The 22,029-nt window shown below is 38.8% G+C and overlaps 1 protein-coding gene and 1 long non-coding RNA gene across 3 annotated transcripts; one reads left to right on the plus strand and one right to left on the minus strand.

The window, feature by feature from the left end:
• Positions 1 to 2,178: 2,178 nt before the first annotated feature.
• Positions 2,179 to 3,125, plus strand: LOC125177911. Its single transcript, XR_007156715.1, has 2 exons — positions 2,179 to 2,641; positions 2,779 to 3,125. It is a non-coding gene; the product is annotated as an uncharacterized LOC125177911 (long non-coding RNA).
• A 1,596-nt stretch (positions 3,126 to 4,721) lies between these two features.
• Positions 4,722 to 21,775, minus strand: LOC108679738 (pre-mRNA-splicing factor ATP-dependent RNA helicase PRP16). 2 transcript variants are annotated; one of them, XM_018168453.2, is made up of 3 exons: positions 21,629 to 21,775; positions 5,562 to 9,446; positions 4,722 to 5,083 (listed from the first exon to the last, which is right to left on the minus strand). In XM_018168453.2, the coding sequence occupies exon 2, from the start codon at positions 9,442 to 9,444 to the stop codon at positions 5,572 to 5,574; it is 3,873 nt and encodes a 1,290-aa protein (XP_018023942.1). In that variant the 5' UTR covers positions 9,445 to 9,446; positions 21,629 to 21,775; the 3' UTR covers positions 4,722 to 5,083; positions 5,562 to 5,571. The 2 variants fall into 2 exon arrangements, with proteins under 2 accessions (XP_018023942.1, XP_018023941.1); XM_018168452.2 differs by having other exon boundaries at positions 4,722 to 5,086.
• Between the last annotated feature and the right edge of the window lie 254 nt (positions 21,776 to 22,029).

Raw genomic sequence — 22,029 nt, forward strand, 5'->3', positions numbered from 1 at the left:
TATTCCCTCAACAATTTGCAGTTTTATAAAAATATTTTGCTTTTATAAGTCCAAATTGTCATATTTTGATGCTCGAAATTATTTGGTATGTTTAGCGCAAAACACACCAATCGAACTTGCTGATGAGCGATTCCAAAGAAGTTTGGTCAGGACGCCCACCAAAAAAAACACTCTTACTAGTGTCTCATGATTAGTTTACAACAACAAAAAATGTGCTTTCGTGTCTCAAGATTAGTTTGGTCTGGACGAACGACCACAAAAACCTTTTTTTACTAGTGTCTCAAGATTCGTTTAGTCAGGGCGACCACTAATAGTACTTGCTGGCTAGTATTTCCACAGGAGTTTCACCAGGATGCCGCTGCTGCGCGACACTCGCTCACAACTTCTACGGAGCCTTCGCTCTGAACAGCCGCGGACTCCAAGCAATCACTCTAGTGAGGGTCGGTGACATCGTAAGAAATCTCATCACTTGATGAGCAATACAAGCCCGATTATTGACTCACTATGATCATTAAGAATATAGAGCAGCTTTGGGTGTTGTAGTGCTTCAGCTTCCTTATACTCGGTAGTAACTCCACTGATATTACGTCACAAAACTTTTTCCGTTTCGTCTCTCATTGAGTAAGTAGTAAGTAGTTTCATTGAAGCTTCAGAAAAAGATTGGGAATAACAGTTAAGCTTGGTTCATACAAATAGAAGGTTTTAGAATAATTAGTGAAGGATTAATTAAAAATTAAGAGTGAAAAAAACTATCACCAGAAAGTCGACAAAATGCTCGAGCAAAGTATACACTGGACAACTGTCGAAACGTAGTTGAGTAATAAATCCAATAAACTTCTTGGACTGATCAGACGCTCCTACGAGTGCCTAGATGCAGAAGCGACGAAGCTGTTATTTGTTGCTGTCGTGCGCCCGAATCCAGGGTTTTGAACCGAAGTGTGGTCACCTATATTTGAAAAAACACAAAAATAGGTCCGAAAGTGTTAAAAGATCTGCAATAAGGATAATTATAGGCTTTAAGGGCAAGTCTTATGAAAAAAGATTGAAGGTTATTATGCTTTCAAGTAAATGCTATCGACATCTGTGTAGGGCCCTTATTGAAGTATACTTATGGTTTATACAAGGCCCCAGAAGGATTACTTAAGTTTGAAACAAGGACAAGGGTCACGGTTAAACGCTAAAAAAACTGTGGAGCAGTTCATCCATGCGACAACATTTATTCTCGATGCGTCTTACCGACATGTGGAATAGCCTCCCTGACGATATTGCTGACGCTCCGAGTATGAACGATTACAAGAATGAACAGGAACAACGATATGCAAGAGTAGGTACATGTTCAGTTTTGAAATGCCTAGCACCCTACGGAACTAGTAAAAGCCCAGTGATGATGTAAACAAACGCCAGTTGATAAGATCTTGTCAAATGACCAGTTTTAGGTATGTGAACGAGCCATGAAAAGAACATCGGTGACAGGCCTAAACAGGATTATTTCTTCAAGGCTGAAGATGCTATGCCAGGGGTTCCCAAACTTTTGAAGGCTGGCGCTTCCTTGGCTCCCCAGTGAATTCCCAGCGCCCCCCACAGACACATATGGAAACTAACACCTCTTTCACGACACTTGGAATGCTGCAATTTGAAAAGAGAACGGTTCAACAGAGATTTGTATTTCACAAATAAAACCAAATTTAGTATGGTCTCTTTGTATAGTATAGAATATATATTCGGCGTTGAAGAATAGGCCTGGAAAGGCCTGTCGCCGATTCTTGTAGTTTTCGTGTCATAAATCTACAAAATTTGGCTTTTTGATCAGATCTTTTCAACGAAAAATGGTTTGAAATCGTGTCAAGAACTTGTTGTTCCGTAGGGTACTATATATATAGGCATTTCAAGACTAAACATATGCTCCTGCATGGTTTTGCCTAATCTGTTCTTGAACGCGTGCATACTCGGAGCGTCAACAATATCTTCAGGTAGGCTGTTCCACATTTCGGGAACTCGAAGCGAGATTAAATGTTGACGCATTGATGAATTACAACGCAGTTTTTTAGTTTATAGCTGTGGCCCCTGGTGTTGGTTGTTTCAAATTCTAGTAATCCTTCTGGGACCTTGTTATTAGAAATTTTACTGATTCATGTCCTATTTAATTGAAATTGTATTCCGTTTTACTGTAACGGAGACCTTAGAGATTAAGTTAGATTAAGTATCGATTTCGAGAGAAATTTTGAAGCATTAGGGCTCAACTTTTGACTGGCTTATATGATACGGAGGTGACACAAATGGTGTTCTAGGCTACTGTATTGCCCGCAGTGACCAGAGTGCAATTTCACTTCCTATCATCCTTTGATTTAATGCATGCTATGGGCCCTTTATCATGATTAATGCATGCCACGTTACTATTTGGTTTGACCCAACTTTAAGACGTCTCTGACGCATTAATTAAACTTGGCAGTATTGCCGGCTTTCGAGCCTATTAACTTTACGCCCTGTGGCATTTAACCCTATTAATTTAGTCACGTTGGGTCTACCAAGTCATTTATTAACATACTAACCATTGCACTCAATTACACTTGCAAACACCTATGTACCTCTAAACGGCTTCCAAGCCACTTCTAAATTTACCCCAGTGGTAATAAATTAGAAGGTTAGTCTCGAAATATTTAATCTTAACTGTGCATAAATTGATCAATATATCTTGACCCTCATAATGATTAATAGCATATGATACAATAACACTTGTTCAAGCAATCTAATCTTGGTTTGTAACTGTTAATTTTGCAGTATAACCTTCGACGCATCTCGTACGTCACATCTCTTTTGCCGTGTGTTTCGTGCCTCCAGTGCAGCCAGCGCGACATTATTTGTGCTGTACGCGTTATTTCATTTGAGGTTAGATTGGGAATATGCGTTCACTGTCAAGTTTTGTACCGCTGAATTGGAATTTCTGAGCATAATTGATAAAATCGATTCTCAAGCTTTGGCATTCATTAAGTAAGGTTTCTTTTTCTAATTTCAGTTTCCTCAACTGCATCCACTGCAGTTCCGGTTTCTACTTCTCTGGATCCGAAGCTTATCCTTTGGAGTTTCAATAAAATTGTTAGCAGTTATGTTTGTATAAATTCCTTACACTTGTATAAACCGAGGGTACACGGTATTTGTATTCTTCAATGAGGTCCCCACGCAGACAACGATAACAGAGACTGGGAAGCTTATAATCTTCAATCTGTCTTCATAAGACTTGCTATTTGAGCCTGTAATTATCCTTGTTGCATGTCTTTGAACACTCTTGACTAATTTTTTGTCCTTTTTAAAATTTCAGTGACCACAAGGCGTTTCTTAACTCTCGGTTCGGGCGCACGACAAGGTTTAAGCAACAGCTTCTTCGCTTCTGCAACTATAGCCTTATAGGTACTCGTGGGAGCGTCTGATCAATCCAAGCAGTATATTGGAATTATTAACTTGCGCTTCATTATGCATAAAAAATTTAGCTCCTTGTCGACACAAACTCCAAGATCCTTTAACACGCAAGACTTCTCTATCATATCTCTCTCGTTGCAACCATTCCTTCTCATGCTGTAAGCTTGCTGTTCATTGTTCTTGCCGAGATAGACTAGCACAATATATTTTTTAGCAGTTTTAACCGTTTCGGCAAAAAAGAATGGTAAATATATTTTCGAAAATTCACACTAGAAGCCCAGGAGGGGTTAAACGAAAAACAGATCTGGGAGGAAAAACCAATCGCTGTGAGCCGTGTGCTACACGTGTTGTGTACAAATCGTCAAACAAACGTTCGAACTTCTGACTGCCGCCCCCTTCTTCTTCACCGCCCCCCCAGATCTTTTCACCGCCCCCAGGGGGGCGATATCGCCTACTTTGAGAACCACTGTGCTATGCTAAGCTTATGGTTGTGAACGCGAGCAACATCTGCGCCAGTCACCCATAGCCTACAAGTTGCACCGCGCTGCTTTATTTACCATCTAAATCTATAAAACGAACCTTTCCTGCCATTCTAGGTCAAGTGCACAACTACAGGCATAGAGGTCACAAGTTCACGAATGAATTGCTGGGCCTTAAACTCAAAATTAAGACCGGGTTCGTTAATGGTTACCCTAGAAATTAGTCTGAATTCTGCGCAATACGGTTAGTACTTCCTGTCATGGGAAATATCGAAGGCGGAGGTAAAATATTAATATTTTAATGATTATTATATTAAACAAACCGTTAAAATTCTGGAACTAATTGGCATATGTTGTGATAAAATATGTAACTATCGTTCGTCTAGTTTCTTTGAAATGTTTCTGACTTGTAACAGTAAATTGCACCGCAAATTACGTCATTAAATCCAAGCCATTGCTTTGAACCGCTGGCATCGATCTATGGGCAAGTCACTTGGTAACCTAGCAACTAACTTTGTATCAGAAATATCTGCCGCATAAATTAATACCGCGACTTTAAAAAAACGGACAGAAAAATCTAAGAATACAAAAAAAAAGCATGAACGCCGCTCAAAATACATATTTCATTTTTTGTGTTATACGTGACGGATGAACTCAACTTGCGTTGATTATCCTCGAGCAGCTGCATGAATGTTCAGCCGAACACTTCACGTGCAATCGGAGTAAATCTTCCGTGCATTGATCGGGCGTAGACACATTGACCTCTTGTCAGCGTGTCATTATTTATATTGGTTTCTTCATAGCTTTGGTTAATAACTTAGCAGGACAAGTAGTAGTCGAAATTTATATTAACACTCATAATAACACGTTCAGATTTTCAAATTCTGCAGCTGACTATAAACAAAAATCAGCTTCAAACATAAAGCTACATTCCGAACATAAAATATTGATTGCTTGTGTAAATTTATTAGTAGTAATATAGGGTTTTTTATCTAGAGTGTAAATGAAAAAGCGTTTCAAAGAAATGATTGAATCATGCCAGAGAGAAATCTATTCAAAGTTACAGTTTGTACCCAATAATAATAAGTCTCCGCCAAGGCATCATAAAATGATCTTGAGTTAATGATGAGCAACTCGGCGACGGCGCAGGCGCGTCGCGGCTTCAGGTTATGTGAAGGATGAGCGGACGGCTGCTGAAGGGGACAAGGGTAATCAGGTATTGTATTGGTCAGGTAAGTATTGTTCAGGTATCACTTAGTGGACAAATCTATTGAAATTTTTTATCTTTGAAAACAAAATATACATAATATTAATGGTAAATAGAAAGTATAGCAAAAATTTATTCCCACTCTCGTATAAGGTAATGAAAGTTTTATAAAACAAATTAATCATTATCCAATAAATCCGAGTGCTCAGTAAAATGAAACGAGGCGAGGTTTAAATTCTAATCACAAGCCATTTTAAAAGAACAGACAAGAATTTTTGCAGCTCACAACTTAGATATATATACATTCAATTGATGAACAAAGTTACAGTAAAAACAAAAAATCACTGGCATCAACCAATAGTGAAAATCAAAACAATCACAGAAAAAATGAATAGTTTAGTAATAAATAACTTACGAAATAGCATGAAGCTTGGTTATCAAGATAGACAATTGATTCTCACCAGAGTGAGGTCATTCTCCTTCCTCGTCATCGTCTTCGCTTATGGCCGTGTGACGAGGTGTGACGACTGCAGCACGAGCGTTACTCCTGCTGCTCGTCGACCGATCACTCGCTGGTTCTTGCCGTGTGGCAGTCTTCTTCAAGTGCTGCAGTCGAGGAGTGCCAACATCATAAATCTGCTGACGTCTCGATGATAACATGTCGCGCACCTTCTGTTCTTCCCTCTCCTTGATGGCGAGCTGGGCTCTGCTCATCTCGTTCTCCATGGCGTGCTTGTGCTCCACTGCGCATCGTTTGCGCTGCGCTCGAGACGCACCGCCTTCGTTAATGCTGAAGAACTTGGCCCCGACCTCCGCAAGCCAGCCTCCCTCGACGGCCGTAACGCACTGCATGAACTCCCGGCTCGTCATGATGAGCTCGTGGTACACGATGTAGTCTGGCGTGTAGCCCATGCCGAAAAGGGCAGACGTCGGGTGTAGGTGACATGGGGTGCCAGTGCGTAGGTTCACGTACTCGCCAATGCCCTTCAGGCGACAAGCTTGGTGGAAATAAGCCGTACAGATGCACTTTCTTATGAGATCCTCGTCGTTACCAGCGCTCACAACGTTGAACTTCTGTTGATCCATGATTTCTTTCAACTGCATTCGAACTTCACGGACTTTTTTCAATGCTTTGAAATGCAAGAAGTGCTTGTTGCACCAGTTCATCGAATACTTCTGCAGTTTCCACTGCCGATATATGTTGAGATAAGTAAGATGATCTGACTCAGGAACCTGGAACTTTTCCCTCATGGCATCGGCCTCTTCCTCGCGCCCCTTTGGTCTGTAGAAGATCGCAGGCACTGAGAGCATAGAAACTATAGTGAGGATATCATCGGAGCAGCCCATGTCCACGCCAGCAAGTAACATTTTTGAAAGCGCTGGGTCCAAAGGGAACTCCACCATGGCCCGACCTAGAGGTGTCAAGCCACCTGTATTATCCAGAGCTCCCAATGTCCATAGCTGGTATTGAGAATTGAGTAAATTATCTTGTGGAGGAGGATCCATGAAATGGAAAGCCATTAGGTCCTCCACGCCGAGACTTTTAAGCAGCAGCACCACATTAGCTAAGTTTGTGCGTTGAATCTCCGGGACAGTTGTAGGCAGAAGTTCGTCTTTGAACTGTCGTTCAGTGTACAGTCTGTAGCACATGCCAGGGCCGGTACGGCCAGCACGACCCATTCTTTGATTGGCATTCGCCTGAGACACGGGGTAAACCTGAAGACCATCCATACCAACTCGAGGATTGAATACCTTCAGCTTGCAGTATCCACAATCAACGACGTACTTGATGCCATCCACAGTCAAGGACGTCTCGGCTATGTTAGTAGCCACCACGCATTTCCGGAGTCCATCTGGAGCTTTCTGGAAAATTTTAGCCTGCAGATCAGAAGGCAACTGAGAGTAAATAGGCAACACGGCCAGTTGAGGCGCATCATCTAAATCTTCGAGCTTTTCTACGAGCAGCTCGCAGGTTACCTCAATGTCTTCCTGACCAGGCATGAAAACAAGGATGTCGCCTTCTTCTGCCTGCAGGTGGATCTGAAGCGCCTGCTTCACAGCGGCCTCTACATAATCTTCTACAACATTTCTTGAGAAAAACATTTCGACTGGAAATGTTCGGCCAGGAATTATGTACACTGGAACATCACCGAAAAATGAAGCAAACTTACCAGAATCCATGGTGGCTGAAGTGACAATGAGGCGGAGATCTTGTCTCCTGGTGATCACCTCGCGGAGCAAACCGAAGAGTACGTCCGTATTCAAGGAGCGTTCATGAGCCTCGTCCATTATTACAGCGCTGTAGTTATCAAGATCTGGTTCCCTAAGTGATTCTCGGAGCAATATACCATCAGTCATGTACTTGATAACGGTTGATTCTGACGTACAGTCTTCGAAACGAATAGAATATCCAACTTGCTCTCCTAGTTCTGTTCCCATTTCGTCAGAAACTCGTTTTGCGACCGACATTGCAGCCACTCGGCGAGGCTGCGTGCAGCCGACCATTCCGTATTTTGTGTAGCCATCCTCGTGTAAGTATTGAGTCAGCTGTGTGGTCTTCCCGCTCCCGGTTTCCCCTACAATGATCACTACAGGATTTTCGCGTATGATTCGAAGTACTTCTTCACGTACAGCGTAAGCTGGCAAATATTTCCTTTGTTGTGACATGGATTTCTTTTTGGAAAACTCACTCGAGGCATGAGAAGTTTCTTTCATGTGATCAGCGAATTTTTGGTCCGCTCTGTAATCAGTTTCTTTTTCTTCAAGTTTTCGGTCATCAGTTTGGTCTTCTTTCTTGATGCCCATTATGTCTCCCAGCTGTGTACCCGCCAGTTCCCATTCTTTCCTCGCAGCTTTGCGTCGTTCTTTCTGTTCTCGATGAGCCCTGACAGCGGCGGAACCCTTCCGCGCTACTATAGCCATGTCTGAAGTCGAATCTTTAACGGGAATAACGGGCTCGGGCTGCTTCGTGAAAACTATTCTGCCGTCCAAGAATGGCGGCACGATGTTGTGAACCAAAATATGCACACGGTTCGTGAATTCTTCTTCAAAGTCTTCATCGTAGTCGAGTTTCTGCACTACTCCACTGGTGAGCATTCTGTTGCGCTCCCACAGTTCATTATCTTTGATGATCTGCCTCTGTTTGGCACTCATTTTTTTAGTTCTTTCAATTTTCTCGGTTTTCTTCTTTTCATATTCAGCTGAGACATCAGCGAAAGGGTTGTTGGTATCATCATAGCCCTGATCCATGTCATACCACTGTCTGTCAAGCCTCTTCTCTTCTTCATCCCATTCGGCTTTTTCTCTCTCGTTTTGTGGATCAAACTTTTCTTCCTCCTCTTCGTTTTTAGTCCAAGAATTGTTTTCGTAAGTTGGTGTTGAAAGTGGAGCGCCATTTTTAGAGAAGAATTTACTGCCGCTCATCCGTTTAGACTTTTGAAACGCTTCTCTGATGTTTGATGCCGTGCTGCGAAGTGACCAGTCTCCGTCTTGCCTTTTCCTGCCAGTTGTCATAGGACTGGTAATATCCCACTGCGAAAGCTTCTTGTTCTCACACTCGTCCTCATCCCAAGAAGTGTTGGATAAACTGTCATATATCCTCGGCGTTCCAGGCTCCTCTGAAAATCTTGGAGTTCTTGCATATCGATCAGACCAATCGCGGCGTTCCGAGGTGTAACGATCAGATCGTCTCGATGCCTCACTCTCACCTTCGTGTCGATCGCGCCTCTCACTATGACCATCATCGTTACGATAACGTCTGTCATTTCGATCACGCCTGTCGCTGCGATCATCGTCATTTCTGCGCCTCTCGCTTCGTCCTGTATGCTCGCCATCACCTCTAGAAACACTCTTATTACTGGAACCCACTCGGCTACTTTGATGTCGGTCGTCGTTATCAGATGTACTTCCTCGAGAATTGACCTTGGTTGATGCACGAACGTATTTGTCTTTGTGGCGACGATATTTCTCTGTGATTCGTTCCCTAGCCTTATAGTTTACACCACCTGTGTACGAAGGAGTTTCATCATACTTGCCGCGAAAATTTTTTGAAGAAATTCTTGCTTTATCTGTACCCTGAGAGCTTGACTTGCTGATGGCTTGTACATCACCTCGTTTGTAACGCTTAACTGCAGTTTCTTCATCATTATCAGAGGAACTTGAACTGCTGGAGTCATGGCGAGCTTTCAATTTCTCTTCGTCGTCTTTAATCTTCCTCTTGAGTGCGGCCAGTTTGTCTAAACCAAGTAGAGATTGTTTCTGTTTGGGTTTGGATGCCTGTTGACCACTGTTCCGGATGATGAGCCCCCCGGGTCCACCACTTGAGCCCTCCAGGATATTAGCCATTCCTGTCAAGATAAAACTTATTAGTCAATGGCCCTTGACATAAACTATTTTAAAAATTTAATTTAAACATCAAAAGTAACAAAATATCTTCTAAATCTGTATAGAGAATTTAAGAGTATAGGTATTAATAAATAACTTTAGTTAGGAATTCAATTCCAAGTTGGAACACCAGAGTTAAGATGGCTGGGAATGTGCCATGTGTACCATGCTGCAGTTAGTGTCATTTCAAGACAGCAAGGGAAAGTTTTTTTACATAAGATGGTGTCAAATGAATTCAAAAGGCACTGCTGAGGGATATGTTGTCTAAAAAAAGGCCCAACTGTGCATCTGCAAAAGCTGCTAACCATGAAGGGAGACAAGTGACACAAGAAAATTTCTGGCACAAATTGGCTCCTAATGGAATTAGCTGCCATGCATAGTTAGCCAAATGACTTCTTCAATGACATCTCCCTTGACACCTCTAGGAATTCATTTAGCACAGTCCCAAGTAAATAAACTAACCCTCTTCATCACTCTCAGCCAACACTCTGCAAAGCTTGATCCCAGTTCTCCGTCATGTAGTGGAAGAAACTGTATCTCACATCCAGCGACCCGTGGTACACGCATCAAGCAGGACAAGTTCTTTCGTGAGGCAGAGCTCATGACCAACTCAGCCATTCATCCATTTCTGGTTGATAAATGAGTACCTGGCTTGCCCCAGGTGTAGTATACAACAAAGGGTGTAATAAAACTATATATGAAGTTTGTTGTTTTTCTGCAGGACATGTAGTGTTCACAGCTTAGCATTGTCTAATGCAAGGAGGTTGAAACAAAAGCTGTTTGCTCCTGCCTACCCATTACACAACTTGTCAATTATGAACCAATCTACATGAGACTATCATGCAGATCAGTACCGTAATTAAGCACTTTATTCAATCATTTGAAAACACTCTACATTGAGCAGCTAGTGCCATAGGGATATACATATAAAACAAAAGTCAAAATTAATTGTTCATTTATCATATGTTGAGGTGCACATCAGCAATTCTCAATGCAGTCTATGGTGTGAAAGCCTCGTTTTTTAATGAAATCAGATGTCCCACTAACTCACTCTCAGAGCACTCATGAAATGTTTAATATTTCTGTATATATATATATATGAAGAAGTACTAAACAAGTACCGTCAACCGGGGCTACTCGGGATGAGCAGGGTAACTTGGGACAGTCCTCCGACATGGTGTAAAACTGTTTTAGTAGCAAAACTAACTGGAATATTGCAAAACTAAATATAGTGGCATAAACGTCAACATTTTTCCTATGTAGTATAAAGGAAATTCAAAAATACTACATTTACTAGCTTTGAAAAATTCCTGAAAAAAATGGTGAAAAACAATATTTTGAAAAGTTACTTCTGCTAAGGTCTGCAGTAAAAAAATATTGGCCGTATTAAAAAATTTCGCTTAGAAAAAAGTGGCAGACAAGTGTCAGCATAAAAACTTTATTTGCGGAATTTAAATACCTCAATCCAAAAAAAATGGCAGCCATTTCCGCACGGCGGGGCTACTCGGGACACCCCCAGGGCTATTTGGGACACCCCCAAAAACGCATTTACAGTAGAACCGTCAACCAGGGCTACTCGGGACGATTTTGAAGGTTTTTCATTCATAACTTCTTACCATGAAACATTTCATAAACAAGTTTAGGCTCATTTCAAAGCTCTTTGCAAGGGCTATCACATGGCTTCTTCAATAAATTCCATGTGCTATTTGTAAGGTGTCAGAAGCAAAAAAAGAGTGTCCCGAGTAGCCCCGTCGAATGGGGCTACTCGGGACACTTGGAATAAAAACTTCATTTTAAAACATTTGAAGCATGCAGAGTGTCCTCATCCATTACTCTGAAGTCCTCTTTCATTGTAGATGATGTAGAGGTAGAATAAATGACATTTTCTGTGATTTTTACTTGTTTTTCCTTTATTGACATGATATTACCATATACATTAATTACCGTATTATTGATGCGATATTACCGTATCCATGAACATGCCATTGAGCATTTACAATGACCTTGTCCACTGCAAGCTTCATATCAGCAGCCTTATATAATTTTTTCTGTATCTGTAAGCTTACAGGACGGCTTGTAATTTCACACCATTTTAATTGGGTTAAGTGAATTTACTATAAAAAATATAACTCAGTACTCACTGCAGTGAGTGACAGAGAGTGCATTTCCTCATGGACAAAAACTTGAGGTCATGGACAGAGAGATGGACAGACAGACAGACAGACGGACAGATGGACATGGCGAGCACAATAGTGCATTTTACCATAAATGAGAAAATGTGCTAAAAAGATCGTGAAAAACATACCTGAAACAGAAAGGAATGTTTTATTGACAACCATCATATGTTTTGGAGAAATAAATCATAGTTTAGGTCAAATACTTTTCATTCTATGAAGCCTGGTGCACAATTCTATATATGAAATTCTATGCACAATTTTGTGATGACCAATGATGCACTAATTTTTTGACAGTGAAATTTTTTTCGCTGAGCCAGGTAAATGTAATCAATATTCTCTGTTTTTAATCAATTTTTTTTAACTGGAGCCTTTGCTAACCGAAGTTCTACTGTAAATGCGTTTTTGGGGGTGTCCCGAATAGCCCCAGGGGGGTGTCCCGAGTAGCCACACTGTGCGGAAATGGCAGCCATTTTTTTTTGATTGAGGTTTGTAAATTCTGCAAATAAAGTTTTCATGCTGACACTTGTCTGGCACTTTTTTCTGAGCAAAATTTTTTAATATGGCAAATATTTTTTTACTACAGACCTTAGCAAAAGTAACTTTTCAAAATATCGTTTTTCACAATTTTTTTCAGGAATTTTTCAAAGCTAGTAAATGTAGTATTTTTTAATTTCCTTTCAGGGTTGGCAATGATTAAATCATGTGATTAAATCACTTGATTTTTTATAAAAAAATCATGATTTTTTTTATTTTTTCAATTTTTTTGATTTTTTCATATATTTAAATATATTGAGTGGCAGTCTTCAATTTATATTGATGTATTGTTATTCAAGGTTTAGTATAAATGTACTATGAATGAAAATTGGTATATAAACTTGTTGCCTTTAGTGTGTATTAGGTTCCAATAAATTGAATGTTTTTGGTACAGAGGCATCAAGAGTGTAATACATTGAATTTACTATGAATGATAAATTGGTATATAAACTTGTTGCCTTTAGTGTGTATTAGGTTCCAATAAATTGAATGTTTTTGGTACAGAGGCATCAAGTGTGCAATATATGGTACGTAGTTAGCAGCTTAGCTAATTCTTATAAGGCTATAAGTAGGCTTTAACTATTTTACTATTGTTATATATTGATTACAATATATAATTTAAATGTGGTTGCTAGCTTATACAGGGTGGGGCAGAACTGATTGAACAGCTTTGAGGCGAAATAAAAGAGTAATGGAGGTACATAAAGAAGAAAGTTTATTTTCCTCAAGATTAGCATAACATACCATTTGAAATACTTATGTTTTGAAAGATGGGGTTCGTTAGCTGTTTGCTATGGGGTTACTTTGTTAGCCATGGGGTTTGTTAGCTGTTTGATGTGTTCAGGAAGATGGGGTTTGTTAGCTGCATCACACTGTTGGAGTCATTCTTGGAAGTTTCCTACAGCACGTTCACACATATGGCAAGGTATGGCCATAACCTCTGCTGCAATAATCCGTTCCCTTAGCTGTGGTAGGGTGTGAGGGCAACTTCTGAACCCCTTTCTTTTAGATGTCCCCAAAGAAAGAAATCGCAAATGCTCAAATCAGGTGACCTCGCAGGCCACTGTAAATCACCCCTCAGAGACACCAGACGTCTGGGAAACATGCGTTTCAAAACATTGAGTGAAATTCGGGCTGTGTGAGCTATAGCCCCATCCTGCTGGAACCACACGTCTCCCAATACTTTATTTCAACAATGTTTTCCATCATGGGCTGCATGAAATTTTGCAACATTGCAGCATAGCGATCGGAATTCACTGTTACAGTTACTACCTCCTCTGAGAACGATTCCAACAGTGTGTTGCAGCTAACGGCCCCCATCTTCCAGATATTGTTTTTAAAACATAATTATTCTAAATGGTGTGTTATGCTAACCTCTAGGAAAATAAACTTTCTTCTTTATGTACCTCCATTACTCTTTTATTTTACCTCAAAACTGCTCAATTGGCTCTGCCCCACCCTGTATATTAAGAAGTTGAGATTGTATTGACCTTTTAGGCAATTAGAAAGATTTTCGACCCTAAAACGAGTATTCTGATTAAAATATTTTTTTTTTCAATCTTTAAATATGTGAATTTAAAACTAGAAACAAAACAATTACAAATATAAGACTATATATAAAATAATTAAATGCAGTGAATGGATATAAAATATTTGAATTGTGCACATGTTTATTTCAAACAGTGTTAGCTTTTCTCATAACTTAAGTCTTGTTTCAAGTCGTATGAGGTTTGTTTGGTTATCGATCAGTTTATGTTTAGTATTGGTTTATTGGTCTGAATTAAATGGGAACAGTGCAGTCAGTCACTCTGTCACTACTAGTTGGTGTGTATAGAGGGTAGAGTCTGGTAGATTTATAGGAAATAAAACTAGTAGATCCATTGATAGTGCTGTGCACTGTGCTATCAGCTACCTATCTGTTATGTGACTCTTCAATGTTTAGAAGATCTGCATTCCCGAAATGTTTTTGTATATTGAAGCCAGTTAAATGGTAAATATTTAGCTCATTATCTTGCTCCATACAAACTTTACAGAGCTAATGAATAGACTTATCAATAATTGTTTACCCAAAAATTCCTAATTGGTAAACACCACCTTGGCCTGTTGGCCATTATTGAAGGCAATAAGTGCCCTTTTTAGCCATCCATCATGATCCATATACTGTTATTGTTAGTAGGCTAATTGCAACATAAAGACAAAAAAGCTGAAAAAATAAAAAAAAAAATCAAATAAATAAAAAAAATCATGAAAAAATCAAAAAATCACCAACCCTGCTTCTTTTATACTACATAGATAGGAAAAATGTTTATGTTTATGCCACTATATTTAGTTTTGAAATATTCCAATTAGTTTTGATACTAAAACAGTTTTACGCCATGTTGGAGGACTGTCCCAATTTACCCCGCCCATCCCGAGTAGCCCTGGTTGATGGAACCTCAGTTAGCAAAGGCTCCAGTTAAGAAAAAAATTGATTAAAAACAAAGAATATTGATTACATTTACCTCGCTTAGCAAAAAAAAATTTACTGTTCAAAAAATTAGTGCATCATTGGTCATCAAAAAATTGTGCACAGAATGTCATATATAGAATTGTGCATCAGGAATCATAGAATGAAAATAATTGACCTAAACTATGATTTATTTCTCCAAAACATGTGATAGTTGTCACTAAAACATTCCTTTCTGTTTCAGGTGTGTTTGTCACTATCTTTTTTTTTAAGTAAATTCACTTAACCCAATTAAAATAGTGTGAAATTACAAGCCATCCTGTAAGCTTACAGATACAGAAAAAATACTATACAGCTGCTGATATGAAGCTTTCAGTGGACAAGGTAGTTGAAATGTTCAATGGCCTGTTCATGGATACGGTAATATCACATCAATAATATGGTAATTAATGTATATGGTAATATCATATCAATAAAGGAAAAACGAGTAAAAATCACAGAAAATGTCATTTATTCTACCTCAATATCATCTACAATGAAAGAGGAGGACTTCAGAGTACTGTTAGTAACTGGATGAATACACTCTGCATGCTTCAAATGTTCTAAAGTTAACTTTTATTCCAAGTGTCCCGAGTAGCCCCGTTCGTCGGGGCTACTCGGGACACTTTTTTTTGCTTCTGGAACCTTACGAATAGCATATGGAATTTTTTTGGAGAAGCCATGTGATAGCCCTTGCAAAGAGCTTTGAAATGAGCCTAAACTTGTTTATGAAATGTTTCATGGTAAGAAGTTATGAATGAAAGACGTTTGAAATCGTCCCGAGTAGCCCCGGTTGATGGTAGCACACACAAAAAAAAACCAACCCTAGGTATTAAATCTTCAAGTGTGTCTCAATTTAAGAAATGCTTATAACATTAACTTATAGGTAAATAAGCTAACAGTAAGTTTGTAAGAAATGACAAGATTTCTAATAGATTAGATGAATTTTCTTCTTTTGATAAATAATGAACAACAGGTGAACCAATCAGCAGTAGAATAGAAGTGGATGGAGTTAGTTGTACCATAGTATTGTTAGTAGAAGTACATTACTGACAGGTACTCTGACATTTGTTAGCAATCAAAACTCAATTCATTGTTTCCATCAAACCATATTTTCATTTGTTAAACAGTACCATGCATTAAAAGAGAATCGCATGCAAATGTTTGATGAATGTCAATACTAATACAGGTAATGATTAAATCCAAGGCAACAGTTGAACAGTTGTGCATCAGTAGTTGCAATTTGAATGTGTAGGAATGATGCAATAATTGGTGTATTTATTTGAAGAAAAATTTATTTTAAGCAGTATTTTGAATAAATTTTATCCAGTAATGCATCTAAAACTGGAAAAGTTTTGAACTTAAAAACCTAATCTTGGCAATGCATTTGCCAAAGTCTGCACCCTGCCAGGTACAACATCAGATTAGTTAAGTTTGTATCTTTGCAATATATTTTTCCCTATTTCATCATCAAAAATCAATATTGATTCATTTGTTTACCTACTTGCATGTGTGTGTTTGGAGGGGACGATAAAAAAACATCCTACACCCTAAATTATTCAAATACCATCAAACGGGGTAATAAGTGACAGGCTGGGTAAATTGGGACAGTTGACCCACATTTTGGAAAAATGTAGCAGCTAAACTAATCATAATCTTGCAAAACTAAAAATAGCGGCATAGTTCAACATTTTTACTATCTATGTAGCATAAAGCAAGTTAAGAAATCATACATTTACTACCTCTAAAAAATCCCTGAAAAATAGTGTGAAATGTGAGATTTTGGGAATGTACCTCTGCTAAGGTCTGTAGAAAAAAAATATTCACTGCATCAAAAAATTTTGCTTACATAAAAGTTGCACATAGGTGTTGGCTTAGAAACATGATTAACAGAATTCACATATCTCATTTAAAAAAATGGCGGCTATTTCCGCAGGACAAGGTAATATAGGACAGCCCCCCAGGGTAATAAGGAACACCCCTAGAAATGCATTTACAGTAGAACCCTGATTAGCAAAGGCTCCAGTTAACAAAGAAAACAATTAACAACAAAAAAATTTGATTATATTTACCTTGCTAAGTCATACAAATTTCAATCAACAAAAAATTAATGCATCATCAGTCATCACAAAATAGTGCAGAGAATGTCATAGATAGAATTGTGCACCAGGCAACATAAAATATGATGGCTGTCACTAGAATATTCCTTTCTGTTTCAGGAATGTTTTTGCAATATTTTTTTATTATAGTGAATTCAATTTGACCCATTTAAAATGGTGTGAAATTATAAGCCATCCTGTAAGCTTACAGATACAGGAAAGTGCTATACGGCTGCTCATATGAAGCTTGCAATTGTTGTTGTTTGTTGCGACCATCACGCTCACCAGGCTCTGGTGGTGGGCGGCCGGCGGGGGGCCAGCACCGGAAGAGGGGGGAGATGGGTGAAGGCATGGTGGCAATCTAGGATTTGGGGAAACCTCATTTGGACTCATTCACTTTTAATCACTTCACTCATTCACTTTTCATCATTTGAAATACCACTTCTGTAGTCATGTTAAGCTGTTAGTACATGAATTTGCACGAGGAATGCAATAGCTCCTTATTAAAAGTTCATTATTAAATGATACACTAAACGACAACAAATTCTTGACCTGGTCTATATCAAATTACTGCAAAATGTATGCCAGTGCGTCACTGTGCATGGTACGCATTTAGACAAGCAATTAGCCGTTATATAATGATCCCGGATTAGAATGTTATTTTCCCGCGCTGCGGACAAAAGTACGAAATTAATTGCAGCATAAGCACTAACCTCCGGCAGCATAATCATGCCTTCTAATCATTTGCAACCGTCATATCAGTTTGCTTATTCAAACGTGTTATTACTTGTAAAAAATTTCCTGAATATAGGTATAATAAAAATGACAGCATTGAAAAAATTGCTTGTGTGTTAGCATGCACTTTTGCCATCCCGTTTCGACACAGCCCATTCATTCTATTTGTAATCAACATTTATGAAATTAAATGCACAGCTTTCAATGCCAATTGCTTTGTGGCGTGGATATTTTTTCATATTTCCTCTACTCCCTATTTAAACAGTTTTGGTTAAGTTTGGCTTGGTTAGGTTCCACTCTTTTGCCGTAGGTATTAATTGAAGATGAGAGGACATGAATATAAAAAAACATCAATGCTGCTCAATCAGTATTTAAATGTCTGCATTAAATTTCATATCTATTGCTAATGGATGGAGAAAAAATCATGCCGAAGTGGCGTCAAGATGGCTATGCTATCCCACGCTTATGGGATGGCCGACACACTTCTGTCAGACCAGTCGCATCAACAATTTTAGGATGAATTTTATGGAAAGAATTTTCATAGCGGGTATAATAAGCATAATTAAATAATTTCAATCATGATTAAGCTAAAAAAAGCTATATACAGACAATATTTTTTGCCAGCACTGTCAAAATTCATTTCAATTTTAACTAGCGCGATAAAAGCAAATTTGTAGCACGTTTCAGGCACATAAGTTTTTATAATCAAAACCGAGCTTAACCTTTCCAACAACAAAGCTATTTATTCAAAATACACTACTGCAAACGTTAAGGGAATTATATATATGCATATATAAGACCTCTCAGACGCTTTTATGGCCAGGCTCGCAGTCTACAAGTTTCAGTGAGCCTAAAATATCTGCCAAACTAATGAATGCAGCATGATGAAACTTTGCACGCATCTTCACCTAACGTTGATGTTTAGGTCATGATTATTTTTTAATTGTGCCTTTAATTAAAGGTACACGAAAAGCCTGTGCATGAGGATAGGAGATATGTTAGGCTCACTGCAAATTTAGAACCGTATAAGGTGCTATGAAGGTGAAATTGAAATAAATGATCATGACCTAAACATCACCATTTTTTGAACATTTGCTAAGTTCATTAGTTTGGGAGATATTTTAGGCCTAATGAGGAAAATTAATTAATGCGGGGAAGAAGTGAAAAAAATGATCATTTATCATGTTCATTGGCTCAAGGGCATCGCGAATAAATTGTTTCGTTTATAATTTGGTTGAGATCGCTTTTAATTTCATAAAATAACGCATGGAAAATGTGCCATGAAAATTTGTCATGTAAGTTTATCTTAAAAATTTGTTCACAAAGTGTCGGATCGATATATCATTTGCAAAAAACCCCTCAACACAGTGTTTGCTCTAAATCAGGAATTAAATCGAATGCAGAATCTGGATAGGCAAGCACCTGAACATCTCCTGCTATGACAAATGCGTGAGTTATTTCTTTTCTGAACGAGAGAATGCAAGCTAAATCTGAACTTAAAGTCCGAACGGCAAATCATAGCTTGATGCGTGTTGTCAATATATGTGTTGCCAGCTGCAGCCAGCCAGCAGTGCGTTTTGAACTGGCGCTGCGTATGGTTGTCGATGCATGTGCTTCCAGTCATGCACTGTCATCTGCCTTGATTCTACTAGCATATGAGTCAGAGGTGTCTGGTGCATAAAAACTAAGATTTTCTGTTAACTGATTTTAATGAATTGTATTATGATTGTTTAACATTCACGTTCATAAATTTAGTCTGCAATGCATAGGCTTAATTTGTGTTCAGAAATGGGATGTTTACCCTAAAAAAGTGTTCTTGATTGCCACTATGTGTTATTCTTTGCAATTTCCATCAATAGTGACATAACTACATTATCGTATTACGCACTTGAAATAAGGAGTGTAGCATTACGCATTAAATTAGCATCAGTGCGTCAACATTGTGTGCATTTGGGGCGGTTTATTCTAGCTGTCTAACGCTGATAGGATTCCAGTGGCTGTGATGTTGCACATGTTCTGTCGGTTCTGATGCTAATTGGATTCTTGTGACTGTGACGTTGCATGCATTCTAGTGATGATTAGATTCATGTGACTGTGACATTGGACGCATTCAAGCGTTGATTGGATCCTTGTTACTGTGATGATGTAAGGTGGCTTGTAAGCTCTATTTTTTTTCAATGAAACAGCTGTGGCAGCTTGCAGAGACTTGTCAGTGATGATGATGGACTGAAAGTGTAGGTAGGGTAAACGCGGTACATTCCGACATCGTGGGTAATTACAACACTTCTTGACTTTTTTCCTTTATATTAAGCTTTTTCATAGGTACAGGCATTCGTTGATGGTTGAAATAGTGACGTCATACTTTTGCCCACCATACTATTGCCAAAACACTAGGTCTGGGGGTATTACTTTAGATTAAGTGCATCCAAAAAAGGGTGTTTTTTTTAATTATATGTTTTTTTAATTATATGTTTTTTGGGGTGTAGATTAAGAATCTGAAATCCGTTTTTGGCGGTCGGCATTGGAAAACTGATTTTTCTCCGATTTTTTATATATTTTCTATAGAAAACGACAAAAGGGGACCCGTGGGGAACCGGGGGTTTTAGGGGGGGGGACACGCCCGACCTAACCTAACCTAACCTAGCATGCTTTTTGGGTTTTACATAGGTTTACAGTCATTCCCAGATCGATATAGATCATTTTCAGTCATAAAAAATTTCCAATTTTTTGCTAATTTTTGCCTGATTTTTTTTTGATGACTCAGAGCCTCATGCGTGTCCGCCCCCTAAAACCCCCGGTTCCCCACAGGCCCCCCATTGTCATTTTCTATAAAAAATATATAAAAAATTGGAAAAAAATCAGTACCGCCAAAAACGGATTTCAGATTCTCTATACCCCAAAAAACATATAATTAAAAAAAACTTTTTTTGGATGCACTTAATCTAAAGTAATACCGGTCTGGGCCGTCTGGCAGGAAAATCGAAAATGTTGAGATCCAAAGAGAGACAGTGCACGTCACCTAGCAAGAAGCCGACTTTTGGCAAGAAAATTAAAAAAAATGTCAAAGTTGATAGTTGACCTTGCTCTACCAAATAGTAATAAACTGTTTGTATAGAAAGAATATTATGGTTTGAGACTTTTAAATAAGTCTGTGAATATATTAGGAATCCTTTAAGTATACTTGTATCTGCTGATTTTAAGTCGTAAATAAATTAATCGATGATAAGTTAAGAGACGGTTATAGACACATAAAAACTAATTCCGACACAACTTGGAATGAGACACACACAGCTCGTTCCAAGCTGCGTGCAAAAATTAGAATTTTCTCAATTAAAAGCTTAATAGCTCTTAATTAAAAGCCTAAATAAGTAGTGTTCAATATTCAATAGTGTTCTAATTCCAAGCTGTGTTGTATTCCAATACAGCTCACACAGCGATCGGAATTTGAACACAAGAGTGTCGGACTTACGAATTAGTAGAGTGTGAAGCACGGCCGGAATTAGTCTCACAAAATGCCAAATTTATTCACATACAGTGTTGCACTGTTGACTGTGTTGGAATATATGGATTTGGTAGGTTTGCATTCTAAAGGCTCTTAAATAAATATGGCAACATTTTGTGACGTTTCATTGTTGCTGGCGCGTAGTCACTAAGTCAGTAGTGCGGTTTTTGGAGAGTGATGTAAAGCAAACAGAACTCGAGTTGCATGTACGGTTTTTTATAGCCATTCATATTTTGCTACGTCCTTAAAGTGTCGGAATATACCGCGTTTACCCTATGCTGGGCAGCCTGGGCTTTCCAGATCTTTAGGTCATGCTTTCCAAATTGCTATGTTTACCAGTTAGCCTACTATATTACCCCTCTGGAATTACACACTGCGGTGAGTGGCTGATCTGCTGATGATACATAAACATGGCAACAAATGGAAAAAAAGATAGAAGACTAATGAAAAAATTGATTAGGGTATCCAAAATTTGGGTGAATACTTGAATTTGGCTTGGGAACATAGATTACTGGACTGCCTTCTAACTCTAAGTTCTAGACAGCACAGCAAGAACTCAAGAAGAGACAAAATTGGGAAGCTATCAAAATAAAATAACTTCTTTGTGGCTTACTTGTAATGGTGACTCGGGAGTCGGGTGCGTAATTCACTGTTCACAACAGGTGGGGTCACGCTTAAAAGCTGAAGGCGCTGAAGTAGCTGAAGATGCTGAAGTGCGGAACATGTGGCGAATAATGGATCGATCGAATGCGGCGGAGAATCGGGCGATTCCGTAATTTGAGAAGCTGACACTGCAATAGCATATCACCAATAATATAGAATAGAATAGAAGTGTCGGCGTTGAAGAAATAGGCCCATGGCCTGTTGCCGATTCTTGAACTTTTCGTGACTTGATTCACAAGGGATCCGGCCTTTGGAACCCGATCTTTCCATAACTGACGATTGATTGAGATAGCTGCTGGACTTATTGCCTGCTCCGTAATTTGCTAGGCATTTTAAGACTGAACATATGCT

Source organism: Hyalella azteca, unplaced genomic scaffold, assembly GCF_000764305.2.
Source record: "Hyalella azteca isolate HAZT.00-mixed unplaced genomic scaffold, Hazt_2.0.2 contig5577, whole genome shotgun sequence".
NCBI lineage: Eukaryota > Metazoa > Arthropoda > Malacostraca > Amphipoda > Hyalellidae > Hyalella > Hyalella azteca.